The sequence below is a fragment of the Mytilus galloprovincialis genome, chromosome 14, assembly GCF_965363235.1.
Source record: "Mytilus galloprovincialis chromosome 14, xbMytGall1.hap1.1, whole genome shotgun sequence".
Classification (NCBI taxonomy): domain Eukaryota; kingdom Metazoa; phylum Mollusca; class Bivalvia; order Mytilida; family Mytilidae; genus Mytilus; species Mytilus galloprovincialis.
The window spans coordinates 61,363,082-61,378,652 of NC_134851.1; the positions used below are offsets into that span (position 1 = coordinate 61,363,082).

The 15,571-nt window shown below is 31.4% G+C and overlaps 1 protein-coding gene across 3 annotated transcripts in view; it reads left to right on the plus strand.

Annotated features, from left to right (window-relative positions):
• Positions 1-15,571, plus strand: part of LOC143058436 (dnaJ homolog subfamily C member 13-like) — a 72,754-nt gene that overhangs the window by 39,101 nt on the left and 18,082 nt on the right. For 2 of the 3 annotated variants that reach the window (XM_076231922.1, XM_076231924.1), the window contains exons 29-40: positions 400-504; positions 1,932-2,134; positions 2,940-3,024; positions 4,883-5,083; positions 6,984-7,138; positions 8,682-8,883; positions 9,621-9,736; positions 10,209-10,287; positions 11,110-11,242; positions 13,675-13,859; positions 14,220-14,294; positions 14,918-15,034. In XM_076231922.1, coding sequence (XP_076088037.1) covers positions 400-504; positions 1,932-2,134; positions 2,940-3,024; positions 4,883-5,083; positions 6,984-7,138; positions 8,682-8,883; positions 9,621-9,736; positions 10,209-10,287; positions 11,110-11,242; positions 13,675-13,859; positions 14,220-14,294; positions 14,918-15,034 — 1,656 coding nt within the window. The other variant, XM_076231923.1, reaches the window with a different exon arrangement.

Consider the following 15,571-nt stretch of genomic DNA (forward strand, 5'->3'; position numbering starts at 1 on the left):
ATCACACATACATGAAAATATTTTAAATATAAGATGACTTCCAGTCCAAGTTGAAGATACTTTAAATGAGTTGTGCCAAAAATTTATGTTGAAGATTAAATTTAATGATGTTGAATTCGAAAAATCTGGCAATCTTTTCTAACTTTCTTGATTTGAATATCACTGATGAAACTTTTGTTGATGAAACCTGCATCTATCTCACTAATTATAAACCTGGCCTAACAGACAGAAAAATGCCAAATGCGTTTATTGAACTCTTGACTCTGATTTCAACCAATCAAAATACTGGATTTTGTATTGCAAGTACTGAGTGAAGAATTCTGACATGTATCTCACAGATTATACATTCAAATTAGTAAACTGGAGTTCAGTATTGATAATTAATATAATAATTTTCAGAGCAATGTGATAGAAGCCGGAGCAGACATGAAAAGAGAAACAGAGAAGGAATGGTATTATGGAAACAAAGATAAAGAAAGACTAGGACCATATAGTTTTGATGAGGTAGGTATTATGAAAACAAAGATAAAGAAAGACTTGGACCTTATAGTTTTGATGAGGTAAAGGCAGAGCTTTAGACTATAAATCCATAACATGTAGGGGAGATAACCCAAAAAGTCAACAAAATGTTTTAAAATCATTGTGAAATTAAAGATAAATTTTAAATCAGAATACATCCTACTTTGGCCCCTATATATATACTTAGTGCTTAAAGAAAAAGCAACAATTCATGTTTCAAATACCTTTTGTCTCATTTTGAATAAACGTGCAAAAATTTACTTACAGCGCATTCCTCAAAACATTTGGCTGCATGTTACCATATGGTTTAGTCTTATATTGCTTTTTTCTCAGTTCAAAAACTTGGTGGCCGAGTGGTCTAAGTAGTTAATACTGTAATCACAAGCCAGTCGACACTGGGGTTGTGAGTTTGAACCCCGCTGGTGCAGGTGCGCTCAACTCCAAACTTAATTGACTAGGATTGACAGTTATCCTATCGATAGGTCGGTGGTTTTCGCAGCGCACTCCGGCTTCCTCCACCAATACCAAACTGGCCATCACGAAATAGCCTAAATGCGTTGCTAAAAAAGTGGTGTTAAAACAAAAATCAAATCAGTTCAAAAACTTGTTAGTCTTATAGGGTCTTCAGCTGACTTGTCTGATGAACTGTCTCATTCATCAAATTGCAAATAAATTTTAGTATCAGAAAACTTGCTAGAGCAATCTTTTTTTTGGATGGGGAAACAACTCTTGTATAAACTTACTAAAGAGGTAAAGAAAAAAATGTTACTTTCAGTAAATTGCTTAGGTAAACAGCACATTTTGATTGTAAAACTCCACCCCTTATTTTTATTTTCAGTTGTAACAGAATACACCTTATCCCTATTCCCAGCTGACCCAAGAATCTGCCCCGCTTGAACTATTGACCTCATACAACAATCACTTTTCCATTGTGGCGTAGATATTTTGTAGAATGACGTCAAGATTTTATGTGAACTTGTGTAATGTCCAGTAATGGCGAACATATAGCAATAAGGTGTATTGTAAAATTGAGAATGGAAATGTATTTGCTTCAAACCCTTTTTTAACCAAGTGAAAAAAGTATTTTGGTGTCTAACCTTCCCATTTATTTAGACTAATGATATTATTTTTATGCCCCATTTATGAACATTATGTATTCTGATCCATTTGTTCGTCTGTCCCGCTTCAGGTTAAAGTTTTTGGTCGTGGTAGTTTTTGATAAAGTTGAAGTCCAATCAACTTAAAACTTAGTACACATGTTCCCTACGATATGATCTTAATAAATTTGATGCCAAAAATAGAGTATTTACCCCATTTTCACAGACCATTGAACATAGAAATTGATAGTGCAGATGAGGCATTTGTGTACGTGAGACACATTCTTGCTAATTAGATATTTTATTACATATTAGATGAAAGAATTGTGGGAAGAAGGTGTAGTTCATGCAAAGACCAGATGTTGGGCTCAAGGAATGGATGGGTGGCGGCCGTTACAGTCTGTGCCACAACTCAAATGGACAATACTGGCCACTAGTCAACCAGTCTTGAATGAAAGTGATCTGGCCTGTTTAATACTCAATATGTTGATCAAAATGTCTGGATACTATCCAAGCCGGTAAGAGGGGCAATGTCAAAATGTCTGATTTACTATGGGGACCATATCAAAATATAAAGAATCTGTTCAATCATATACCAGGTACAGAATCAATTTGTGTGGATTTTATTCAAACTAGTATGAAGAAGAATATCAAAATGACTGGATTCTTTCATATCTTGCATGACCACTTACAGCTGATTGCATTGAGTGTGTAGGTAAAGGTTATATCTTTGGTTAGCTAGCTTACTAGCTGTACCGTAAAATCATTATTAGGTTAGATAAACTACTAAATTACAAGCAAATGTTTTGAAGTTCTCAATAAGGGGAGATAATTGAAGTTCCATATTTATGAATAACTTGTAAACAGATTTTTAAGGTGAAATGCCCATTAATCATTATGAATCAAACTTAAAGATGTTTGCTCCTTACTTTTTGAATTTTTGCCAGATTTTCGGAATCCTCTGGTTTTATTTATATATTAACTTTAAAAAAAAATTGCCCACTAACCCTTTATTTTCTTTTCATATTTTTATAACATATAATTTAAAAAGCCATATTTAAAAATCTTATGAAATCCTTGTTATTTTTTCATAGTTTTTTAAACAAAAAAGTGCCAATGTTAAGTGAAAGAAAAATCTAGAGAGAATTATTTCCTGCCAAATTTTTAGCGGCTTATATCTCGAAATCAAGCACACGGACCCTCCATTTTTTTCTGCTTTTTTAGTTTCTTTATTTATATACTTTCAATTTATAACAGTCTTTTAAAAAGCTTGTTATTTTTAAACAGAGTAGCGAACATCCTAAAAAATATGTTCAATTTCAGGGATTCCGATGGAGCAATAATCAGACCACTGCCAAGAATCAATAGATTACTTTCAGACCCAGTTTGTCTTCCTCATATTGTTCAGGTAAGTTGTAAATCACAAGGATTGTCCTTCTTATGTACGAGGGTCATAATGGGGGGGATCTTTAAACAGTGAAAAAACTTTGCCAAAAGGCATTAACGGTATTTTTTGGTGCATAACAATAACAATAACAAATGTGCACTTTCTTTAAGTCAATAAAAAAAATCGACCGACTTTGACACATCATGTTAATTTTTTTCCAAAAAAAAATGGTTATGATAGTTATTTGAACCTGAAAAATCACGATAAGGATATTTTGATGAATCACAGTAAAATTTTAACCAAAATGACGCTAACTGTAGCTGAAAATTATCGTTTAACAACTGACCATAAAGCGCATTCCTACCCTCATGTATTTGTGGTGAAATTTAAAAATCAAATATCGTTTGATAATGAAATTGTCATATCAAATACTGTGAATTCAATAATTTTCATGGTTGCCAAACATAGAATGACGAAATCTTATTAAATTAATTAATTCGTGATTTTTCAAAAGTCTACATATATTCCTCTATGGAAAATTGTAATTTTTGAAACATTTTAATTCATGGTTCCTGTGTACCACAAAATCCATTAAGATTGGAATCGAATGAAAAATAATGCATTCACAGACTCCAAGTTTGTCTTCACAAAAGAGACATAAAATTCAAAGGGAGTATTCAAACCTCCTTAGTCTGTTAGGTGTAATAACACCAAATCATAGTAAGTCACATCAGGTTGAAAAAAATATTTGACAGTTGTAGGTAATAAATCCTACATTGCATTGCAGTAAAACATTTCTGAGTCATAAACAAATATCTTGGATATTATAAAGCACCATTTTTTTTTTTAATTGGGGTTTCTAAAGAATATTTTGGAAACTTGAGGTTACATGGTTTCTAAAGCTTGTACACAGATAAAAATGAGGTGGAAATTTGATTGTTAACTTCCAGCTTTTCTTATATGCAATGAAATGTTATGTAAAATATTTTAAGTAGTGGACAGGTTAAGATTTTACTCATAGATATAGGAAGATGTGGTGTGAGTTCCAATGAGACAACTCTCCATCCAAATAACAATTTAAAAAAAGTAAACCATTATAGGTCAATGTACAAACCTTCAACACGGAGCCTTGGCTCACACCGAACACCAAGCTATAAAGGGCCCCAAAATTACAAGTGTAAAACCATTCAAACGGGAAAACCAACGGTCTAATCTATATAAAATAAAAAAACGAGAAACGAGAAACATGTATAAATTACATAAACAAATGACGACTACTGTACGTCAGATTCCTGACTTAGAACAGGTGCAAACATTTGCAGCGGGATTAAACGTTTTAATGGATTCAAACCTAATAGCATAACATCACAACATAGAAAAACAAACGGTAAAAAGTGCAAATTTAACAAAGACTTATAGGAGAAAATCAATGGTGGTATTACACCTATTACAGACTGACAACACAATGGCCGAAATCAATAAAACAACAAAAATATGAACAGCCAAAAAAAAACAACATTAGTCGAAAACTCACGATTGAAAAACACAAAATCCCAACTGTAAGGCCTTAAATAATGAGAAAAACAAAATAAATGTGTTTCTAGATTTAAAATTCCATTATTTGCAGATAATGAAATATAATAGACTTATGTCTTCAAACAATAGGCAGAAATACCAAAGGATCTTTCAAAAGTAAGAAAAACTGACAATACCAAAATTTTTTTTTTTTAAAACCAACAGATCAACAAAAAATACATAAAAAACTTAAGACTGAGCATCACAAACTTCAACTTAGGATTTTAATTTTACAATTTTTATCAATTTTATAATACTCTTTCTACCATAATATGTACCTAAACTTTGTTCATTTTATTTTCAGTTGTTATTAACCTTTGACCCCATTTTAGTGGAGAAGATAGCCAGTTTATTGTATGACATTATGCAGGACAATCCAAACATATCCCGTCTGTATCTCACAGGTGCTTTTTATTTTATGATGATGTACACTGGATCAAACGTTTTACCTGTAGCCAGATTCATGAAATATACACATGTCAGTCAAGCATTCAGATCAGATGAGGTAAGTTGAGGGACCGTTTCAAAACAGGTTTCATATTTTAAATGAAGAGGGAGTGTATCTCGGTATCTTCTTTGGCCATATTTTGAATATTGTCTCTTGTTCTCTAAAAACTAACATATTTTTTAACCCAACTTAAAAAAAAGTGGGGTTACACTGTTTTACCGCTGTCTGTCCATCTGTCTGTCCTTCAGTCCGTCCCATGATTATATTTACCCAACACTTGCATCATTTTACACATGACATCCAAGTTTTAAAAAAAATCGTCACATTTTTCTCAGGAACTACACTACAAGGGATTTCTGAAATTTAGTTTCAGGGTTTATATTAGTCAGCTATACTGTGTGATGTGTTTTCAGATTCATCACTCAACGAATTCCTGTTAACCGTAAAGTATTTGGGCAGGGGTATGAAAAATTCATGTTTAATTCATGTGAACAAAATTTGTCTTTGCAGGGCTCACACTACTTAAGAATTATAGGGAGAAGTGACTTCTCTTTTTGAAACTGATAGGGAGAAGTGGTGAGATTTGAAAGAGAAGTGCTCATTCGCGCGGTGCGCTACAATGTTTGGATTTTACAATAGTATAAAGGGCCATATATGTAAATAATGTTCTTTTTATATTGTTCAATTCATATGAGTAAAAAATTACAATTAAAGTAACATTTGAAATTAAAAGTTGTTTAAGTTTTACTAAGGTTCTTGTGAGAAACTACCAACTAAATATTTAATCTAGCACTAAAAAAAAAAATTTTAATTTAAAAAATGTAAAGAAATTATAATATATCAATTACAATTTAATTAAAAATTATCTTGTGTATGAAATTCAGTGTTTCTCATAAAAAAATATAAAAGTTATTAAGCTGGGCCATAATATATTGATATTAGTATAATAGTCTCAGAGTTAAGCAACTTTAATCAATAGTTTGAAACAATCCATAAAAAATATAGGGAATTGTATACACCAATCAATTAGATGTAACCAAAAGTCTCTTAATGCGTGTGGAATGCATAATTTTCCCCTTTGGGATCAATATTCTTCTGTCAGCTGTTCCATCCTTGTGTCCGTAGTAATTATTGTAAAAGTACGGATTTCGGTCATAGCTGCTCCGGTTCAGATCCGTAGTTTAGAAATCGGTCAATGGCGGACGAATGCAAGAAAATTTACAAAAATAAACGATGTTTGACAAGTTATTTGGAAAGGAACATGACGGTTTTAATGCAATAAATGGATTAAACATTTACTGGAGGCAACTTTTATCACGTTTAAATGAAGTAACAAACTTATTTTCCGCCGAAATTTAGGTTGATGTACGTTTTCGAGTAACAAGCACCGGAACTTGTGAAAATGCACGAAGTGATAAAAAGTTGTATTTTTATCAAATAACCTGCTACACACTGCGAAGAAAATGCTTCAACCTCTTTTCTAAAGATAATGAATCGTTTATGTCTGAATTTCTTTAATTATCAGTAAAAAATTGATGTTTCATCAACTTGGTAAAAATTGAAAATGACGGAAGCGACTGAAAGCGACTATCGTCAAGAACAGGTCGACTTGTTTTCGCTTTTGGGGGTTGGGGAAAGCGAAGTGACGGTCGGGAAGGCGACTTCTTCGCCCAAGTCGCCTGGTAGCGTGAGCCCTGCTTTGTAATCATGTATTTATGAAAACTTTTGATAAAGTACATTTAAAATTACATTCTTTTCATAAAAGCAAATCAATATTCATTTTGACTAATAGTTTAATGTATATATACCAACTGTTCCTTGTATTATTTTCTGTAACACACTTCAATTGACCATTTCAGAATCTAATGGACTTTTGAAAATATTACCCAGAATGCATTAGATTCTAAAATAACAAATTGTAATACATAAAATCATTTACTGTCATTCTCATTTTTAGAAAAAGAGTTCAGACATCATGAACAGAAGTGTTCTCGGTCACATATTACCAGAGGCCATGGTGTGTTATTTAGAGAATTACTCAGCAGACAAATTTGCTCAGATATTCTTGGGAGAGTTTGATACTCCAGAAGCTATCTGGAACACAGAAATGAGGTTAGTCTCCTAGCCGTGGTGAATTTCAAACTGTATATACTTTCTAAAAGCATTGAAAAAAATCTACATGTAGTTGGTAGTTTGTCATTTATATTTTGTAAAAATGCATTATTATTCCATATGATAGAAAAAACAAAAGTCGGTATCCATCATTCTAATGCAACAACGTTTGTAACGTTCATTTTGATTGGATATCGTCACTAATTTTCATGGCATCAATTGACAATTGATGCTATGGAAGTTACGCACAAGCGCAGACGATATATGACAGATTTTAAATACATGTTTTAACGTAGTTTTCTGTCAGTTTCAGTAGAATGGAGATAACAATATTGTGTTTTAAGCTCCAATGTCATTAATTGGTGATTTGATGGTCACAGATACCTATTTACTGTCTTCTTTTATGCGTCGCCAGTAAACTTAATTTGAGACCATCAAATCACCAATTGATGCTGTCAGAGCTTAAAATACAATACAATTATCTCCTTATTGACACAACATCAATACATGCACACCAAGAAGCACAAAAAGATAGCAAAGGCACAGTGCTTTTATTGCTGTTCTTCATCTAAAAGTCACAGTGAGGCCTTCAACATGGAGCAAAGAGCCTCAAAAAAAGAAAGAAAATTATCACCTCACTGTTAGCTTTAGGCCCCTTTCACCAGTTTAAATGGAATTCTTTTCAAAATGATTTATATAGAATTTATAAGATGTAAGACCACCAAAGCAAATCCCATCAAAAAATGATATACTGGAAATATTTACATATTTAAAACAAAATAGTTTCTATACATAGATGTAAATATAAAATTATGTAGAATATTTATAGCTGATTTCTTCAATCAGCTAAATTGGCAACCCCAAAAACGCAGTATGAATACAATGTGTATACGTCAATGAGACAGCAAAAAAAAAACACTCATTCTTTAACAGTAAGCAGTTGTTATTTGTACAATGTGTCATTCTGAATCTTATACTACTGTTGATTCATTTATTTTCGTGGGTACCAATTTTTTGTGAATTGAAAAAAACTTGCATATTCATGGATATTTAAATTTGTGGTTTTGGCAAAGTTTGGAAACATTCCTTCAGAAAACTTATTGTTTATCGTTGGTATCCAATGAATATTAATGTATCCACAGTAGTTGTAAAAAGATTGCACAGAAACAATCAAATTCTTCAAATAAAAAAAAAATGGCAAGACAACAATGTGTTTATTTACCTTCTATGTTGTGTTTAAGGGGGTAGACCTTGGTTCAGGGATATAACTCTTTAAATCAGTTAAGCGTTTGTAAAAGTCAAGTTCATCAATGTATTTTAAGCATTTACCTGAAACAGATTGAAAATAATCTATGTAACCTAGAAGCTTAGAATATATTTTTGAAAATGGTTGACACAAACGTACTGGTGATTTTAAGATTTATTTCCCTTAACCTAGGTCTACCTCCTTAATGACTGTGACTACCTATACAGGTCTTGCACAGTAAAGATATTTACATTATCAGTTGTAAAAATTTCTGCACATATGTAATTTTTTTCACAGGCGACTTATGATAGAGAAAATAGCTTCACACATCGCTGACTTTTCACCTCGTCTCCAAAGCAACACAAGATCGTTATATCAGTATTGTCCAATACCAGTCATAAACTATCCACAATTAGAAAATGAACTGTTTTGTAATATATATTATCTCAAGCATCTCTGTGATCAACAAAAATTCCCCGATTGGCCTATTAAGGATCCGGTAAGTGTTTTAATTAGTTATATTTTAAGACAATGTGTTAAGCATCTCCGTGATTTAAACATCTGTTGACTAAATATTTGCAGATTGTAGCATATAGAAGTTAGTATTTATAGGTCACTATATAACCCTCAACAATGAGAAAAATCCATATTGCATAGCAAGTTACTTAAGGTCTAGAAATTACAAATGTGAAACAATTCAAACTAGAAAAAGAAACGTACTGACCTATGCCATACACAAAAACGAAAAATCAAATATTATATACAACAACAAAGGATAACCAAAGAAATTATACAGACTTAGGACTTTGGACAGGCTAATACAGAATATGGCAGAACTATTTTTTTTTAAATTTTGATTATGATTCTCTGTTCTCATTTAATTGGACATTTAAAAGCAAACAAAAGTTTGACAAAAAATGCCTTTTTTGGCTGGAGTCAACATACAACAAAAGCACTTAATATTGCATTTAACAAAATTCAGTTAAATTTTTATCTTCTTTAAACAAAGGACTAGGGGCCTCAGTGGTCAAGTATCAAAGGTCAGTGGTTTTCTACAGGACTCCAGCTTCCTCAAGTAAAAAAAAAATGTCTGCCATTTATAAGCTTAAAAGTGACTTTAAAACACCTACAACCATAGAAGATGAAGATTTGTGTAGAAAACATTAATTTATTGTTATAACTACACAATGTATTGTAAAATGTGCTTTTATTGTTGACTACTTTTTTTTAAAACAGGTTAAATTATTAAAAGATATATTAGAAGCCTGGAAGAAGGAAGTAGATAAGAAAGCACCAACCATGTCTATAGATGATGCTCTGACAGTTTTACATTTACAGAAAGGTGTTGGAGGGTATGTCTTAGAATTATAAACTAATATTGTTTGTACTCCCATCTTAATGAAACTTTACAAAAATGATAATTCGAATGTGTAGACGCGCTCTTTGACTTTGGAATCTTCTAGATTGTTGCCGCTTGCCTATCAATAGGGGAAGGGTGCCATCCGCTATTGCTTGCAATGGCAAATCTAGTATTGTTTGTACTATACATTTTTGGGTAAAGATGGCATGAAATACAATCAAAACCCTATGGTACTGACTTGATTTCTAAATCTTTTAAAGTTTTTTTACTACTTTTGAAATACACAAAATATAGTGCATTGATCCAAACATTCTAAACATCCTATCCATGAACATTTACAGATTTAACATTGAAATATATTCTCAGATATTCAAGTTACAAAATATATGCATCACGTGTCAAGAAAATCAGTTTGATTGTTATGTTCTCACATATCTTATTTATCTTATCTTATATAATTTCAGTCATGATGAGGCAAAGATTAGAAAAGCTTACTTCAAACTAGCCCAGAAATACCATCCAGATAAGAATCCTGAGGGCAGGGTAAGATATAGCTATGTACAATTTTAAGCACTCTCATATACACGTACATGTATGATGAATATATATTGTTGATATGGCAGTCACAAATATAGTTTTGCTGACTGACCATGGTAATTCTTCAGTCATAGTACTGTATAGATAGAATATTATGGATTCATTAATTTTCAAGGATTGAGGTATATAAAAGTTGGTTGTGACTAGTGATATAACTCATTATTTGGATATTTTCAAAAAATGAGGAAAAAGATACCAAAGGAACATTCAAACTTGTACGTAGAAAACAAACTGACAACACCATGGCAAAAAAAAAAGGGGGAGATCAACAGACAAACAATAGTTCACAAAACTCAACATAGGAAGGCTTCATGTTTATGAACTCTTTCCAAAGTTAATCAAGAAAATATGTACTATTTGTTAATATTTTGATTATTTAGACAACATGTTCAATTATGATAAAGTTCATCAGTTTCATAGTAACATATGACAAAAAGTAAAGGCAACAGTAGTATACCGCTGTTTTCGAAAGTCATAAACCATTGAGAGAAAAAAATCCTGGTTACAAACTAAAACCGAGGTAAACACCTCAACTATAAGAGGAAAGCAATGAAACAACACAAACACTGATATTAACAAAGAACAAATGACAATGCAACACACACAGAATCGACCTATAAGATAACAACTGCCATTTTCCTGACTTGGTACGGGACATTTTAAGAAAAAATGGTGAGTTGAACCTGGTTTTGTGGCTAGCCAAACCACCCGCTTATATGGCAATGTTAAATCAGTTTCTTTAATTTTTCTTTATCAATTTCTTTTCAGGATATGTTTGAGAAAGTGAACACAGCATATGAATTTTTATGTAGTAAATCCAGATTAAAAGATGGTCCGGACCCCCAGAACATAGTTTTAATACTTAAAGCACAGTCTATTTTATTTAAAAGGCATAAAGAAGGTAAGACAGATATAGAATTTATGACAATAGATACATCTTGTCTGTTTAAAATGTTGTAAATTCAGAAATTCATGCATGCATATATTTATTTTAGTGCCTTGACCTCTAACATAAATTTGGAATCTAATACTGTGGATTCATTTATTTTCGTGGATTATTGAAATCTTACATGTTCGAGGATATTTAATTTCGTGGTTTTGCTGAAGTCTGCATACAATCCTATAGAAAGTTTGTTATGCGTTGAACATTTAAGTTCGTGGTTCACCTGTACCAACGAATTCCACGAAAATTGGTATCCAACGAATAATAATGAATCCACAGTAATTGCGATTTCAAAAATATTATTTAGGAAAATCACTACTGAAATTATGAATGTGACTTTTTTTAGTGCATGCCTGATACTGTCTCATATTAATTTGCATTTATTAAAACTTTGCAATAATTTCTGAATTTACAGTGATAGAGAATAGCAATGATGCTTTTGAATATCCTCACACAAAAAAGGTTCCCCATTTGAGCTTAAATGTTCTGGTAGATATTCATCAGTTTGTTACAAGGTCATTTTTGATGTAAGAAAAATAGCATCAGGGAGAGTTGTTAAGGGGTAAATTTGCAACTTTACAACTTTGTACCAATACTTCATGGCAAAAAGTTATTTCATGTTCATTATGATTGCTAGTTTATATTTGACCCACATAAACTACTACTGTGGATTCATTATTATTCGTTGGATACCAATTTTCGTGGGTTTCGTGGGTACAGGTGAACCACGAATTCAAATGTTCAACGAATACACTTATTCAATAGGTTTTGTATACAGAGATTGGCAAAACCACGAAATTAAATATCCACAAATATGCAAAATTTCAGCAATCCACGAAAATTGATATCAACGAAAATAAATGAATCCACAGCATAACAACATAATTTGTATACTTGTTATATTTTCTTAATATGAGGCAGGCATTACCTGTAAATGGGGACGAAGTCTGTATGAATTATTTTTTTGTAACTTAATCAGTTATTTGTCAAAAAAAAAGATACGGAAATACCGTAACGTTTCCGAGTTTGGTTCTGTTGTTAGGGATTTTAGTTGTGACGTTAAGGGGGTACCTAACACTACAGGGAGATAACTCTGTAAAATCAGCTAAACGTTTTAATTACGTCATGTTTTTGAGGGAATATTAAGCTTCTCAGTGATCAAAATAAGTGTCTGTCAAACTGCTATATAACCAGTGTAATGTTTCTGACAAAACGGTTTGTTAAATTTTTTTGAAATTTTTATATTTTATTAAGGGGTCAAAGTATATACATTGTAAAAAATTTATGAAAATTAAACAAGCCAAATTAATTTTAGTGAAAGTGTTGGGTACCACCTTCAATAAAGAATAGATATACTTGTAGAGATAAATGTCACAATAGCTGTAATTGTTTTATATCTGCTTTTTGGATGCTCAGTTATAGGGGTGTATTTTTCATTCCAGCAAAATTAGATCACTCCAACCTACTTAAAAGTAGTAGAAAGTAAATCACAAAAATTCTGAACTCGAGAGAAAAAATTCATAACAGAAAGTCCTAATCAAATGGCAAAATCAAAAGCTCAAACACATCAAACGAATTAATAACAACTGTTATATTCCTGACTTGGTACAGGCATTTTCTATGTAGATAGCAAAAATGAAAGACAAGCAACAAACAAGTTTTACAATGAACAAATTTAAAAGACAAGAATACTAGAATATCACAGAATGTACAAGTACCAGTAGTATCTTAATAACAATAAAAACAAACAAATATTTAACAAAGATGCATAAAAAGGCATATATCAAGTTTAACAACCATATTCATTACTTTCTTATGTTTGAATTTAATTTATGTATATTTCTTTTACAGAATTACAACCATACAAATATAAATATGTGCTGTTTTTGACAATACAATGCACATATATCGGGAACTAGCATCATAAAGTCATGCTAAATTACTGAAATCTTCACAATTTTAGCATTTTAGTTAAATTTTTGACGATTTTCATCTTAAAGGCCGCATTTGTGTTCATTCATAATATTGAAATGTAAGTTGTATTTGATGATAATACATAACATATATAAAGGTTGAAGATGAACACGGATGCGGCCACTTTCATTTTTGATAAAAACGATCTGAAAATTGACATTTTTTGGCATATTTGATAGATTTTTCATATTTAAGCTAGAATCAAAGCCTTTTAATGACTAAATCAATTAAAATCTTTCTAAGAAAATAATTGAATCCATTGAAATAGACACTTAAGTGTTTAAAAAGTGTTTAAAAAGTGTTCAAAATCTTCCGTCAGATGAACCTGAAATTTGAGGCCAAAATCGGCCCTTACCGAACCTACTCCTTTAACAACCATATTATTACTTTCTTATGTTTGTATATTTCTTTTACAGAATTACAACCATACAAATATGCTGGATATCCAATGTTGATCAAAACAATCAGAATGGAGACTAACGATGACCAGCTGTTCTCAAAGTCAGCGCCATTACTAGCAGCAGCAACAGAGTTAGCTTACCATACTGTCAACTGTTCTGCCTTAAATGCAGAGGAGTTACGAAGGGAGCATGGTATTCAGGTAATTGTCCAATATGAAAATCTTGCTCACCTTTTTACCTAGAATAAATCTTGACAACTCTTTCATGATCATACTGGTAAAAGTACAACTTTTTTGTTAACCTAATTGAGGTTTAATGAATGGATACCTATCAAATTGAGCAAAATCCATTAAAATTTATCCAGAAAATAAAATTTCAGAACATTGAGTATTTTTTAAAAAAAAATTTAAAAAAAACAAATCAGAAAAAAGCTGTTTTGTTACAATACAAGAATGATCTTTGAAAAACATCTACAAATCTACTTTTTCTATGGTTATTATAATTTTGAAGTAATGTAGGGATATATATTTGCACCCTATATATTTGTTCTGTTTATTCAGGTGTTACAAGAAGCATTTGACAGATGTATGAATGTTCTCAACCAATCAAGTAAACATGAAGATACAGCAGTACAGGTAAGCCTCGAGTTAGAAAATAAAAAAAAAGAGAAAGGAAATCTAGTACTCATTCAGTTAGATGCTTAAAACCTTCAAGTTGTCATTGATTTTGTTAGAATATTTTTACTACTGATATTGAAAAATGTAGGAAATATTGAATTAAATTGAGAGTTTTTTCAATGTTTTTGTATTTCCAAAATTGAGAGACAGGAAAGGGAAAAATATTAGGTTGAACAATTCAAACAAGCAAACATAGAGAATTCTTACAAAAATCTTAAGAGAATGAAACCACCCATATTGAGTTACTTTTAGAACATCCCTTAACTTTGGTTCTGATAAACCATAAAAATTAAGTGAAAAATTGTTATTCTGTATAAATAAAACTAAATAAAACTGAAGGACGCCTCCAGGTGCGGGAATTTCTCGCTACATTGAAGACCTGTTGGTGACCCTCTGCTGTTGTTTTTTATATGGTCGGGTTGTTGTCTCTTTGACACATTCCCCATTTCCATTCTCAATTTTATTGTCTAAAAATAATCTCTTGGAATAATTCTTATTTGAACTTTTGCATTGTCTTACATCAATAACTATATAAGTAAGCTGCCTTACAGTGCTCTCATGTCTTTGATTTTGTGTTATAGGTGTGTACACATGTGGTGAAATGTTATGCCGTAGCTTCACAGTTTGAAGGATGTCGAGAGAAGATCCAAGAAATACCGGCCATTATTAAAAATATCTGTAGAATACTATATTACAAAGTGAGTAAATTAGAATGGAGCTATAATGCCTTGTCTGTCTGCTCACTCTATAAATATTTATTATGGTAAAAATCATTTGTTCATGTAGACAGCAAAACAAAGAATTATTAAATTGATTTGAAAAAATGTTCTGCATGTATCTATTTGTATATATGTTCCAGACCGTATGAGTATTTGGACCATACGCGTAAGGTCTGGGCCGTATGCATACTTTTTCAAAATACTCATACGGTGGGATCGTATGTGTACGGTCTGACTAATATTAAGAAGTTGGTGAAGTTTATTGGATACAAATGAATATAACAGATCAACATAACTTAACTCTCAAATTCATGTAAAACAAAAAATTAAAACTTATTATTTTAACTATTTTTAAAAATAATCACGCTAATTAATTATCTGTTAATCTCTTGTATTTAGTATGTCAATCAGTAATACATTGTAATACATTAATTGAATTATGATCACTGAAATTGTAGATATCGGAAGTAAATATAATATGGGAGGACAATTGTTTTAGACTATTTAGCAACTTTA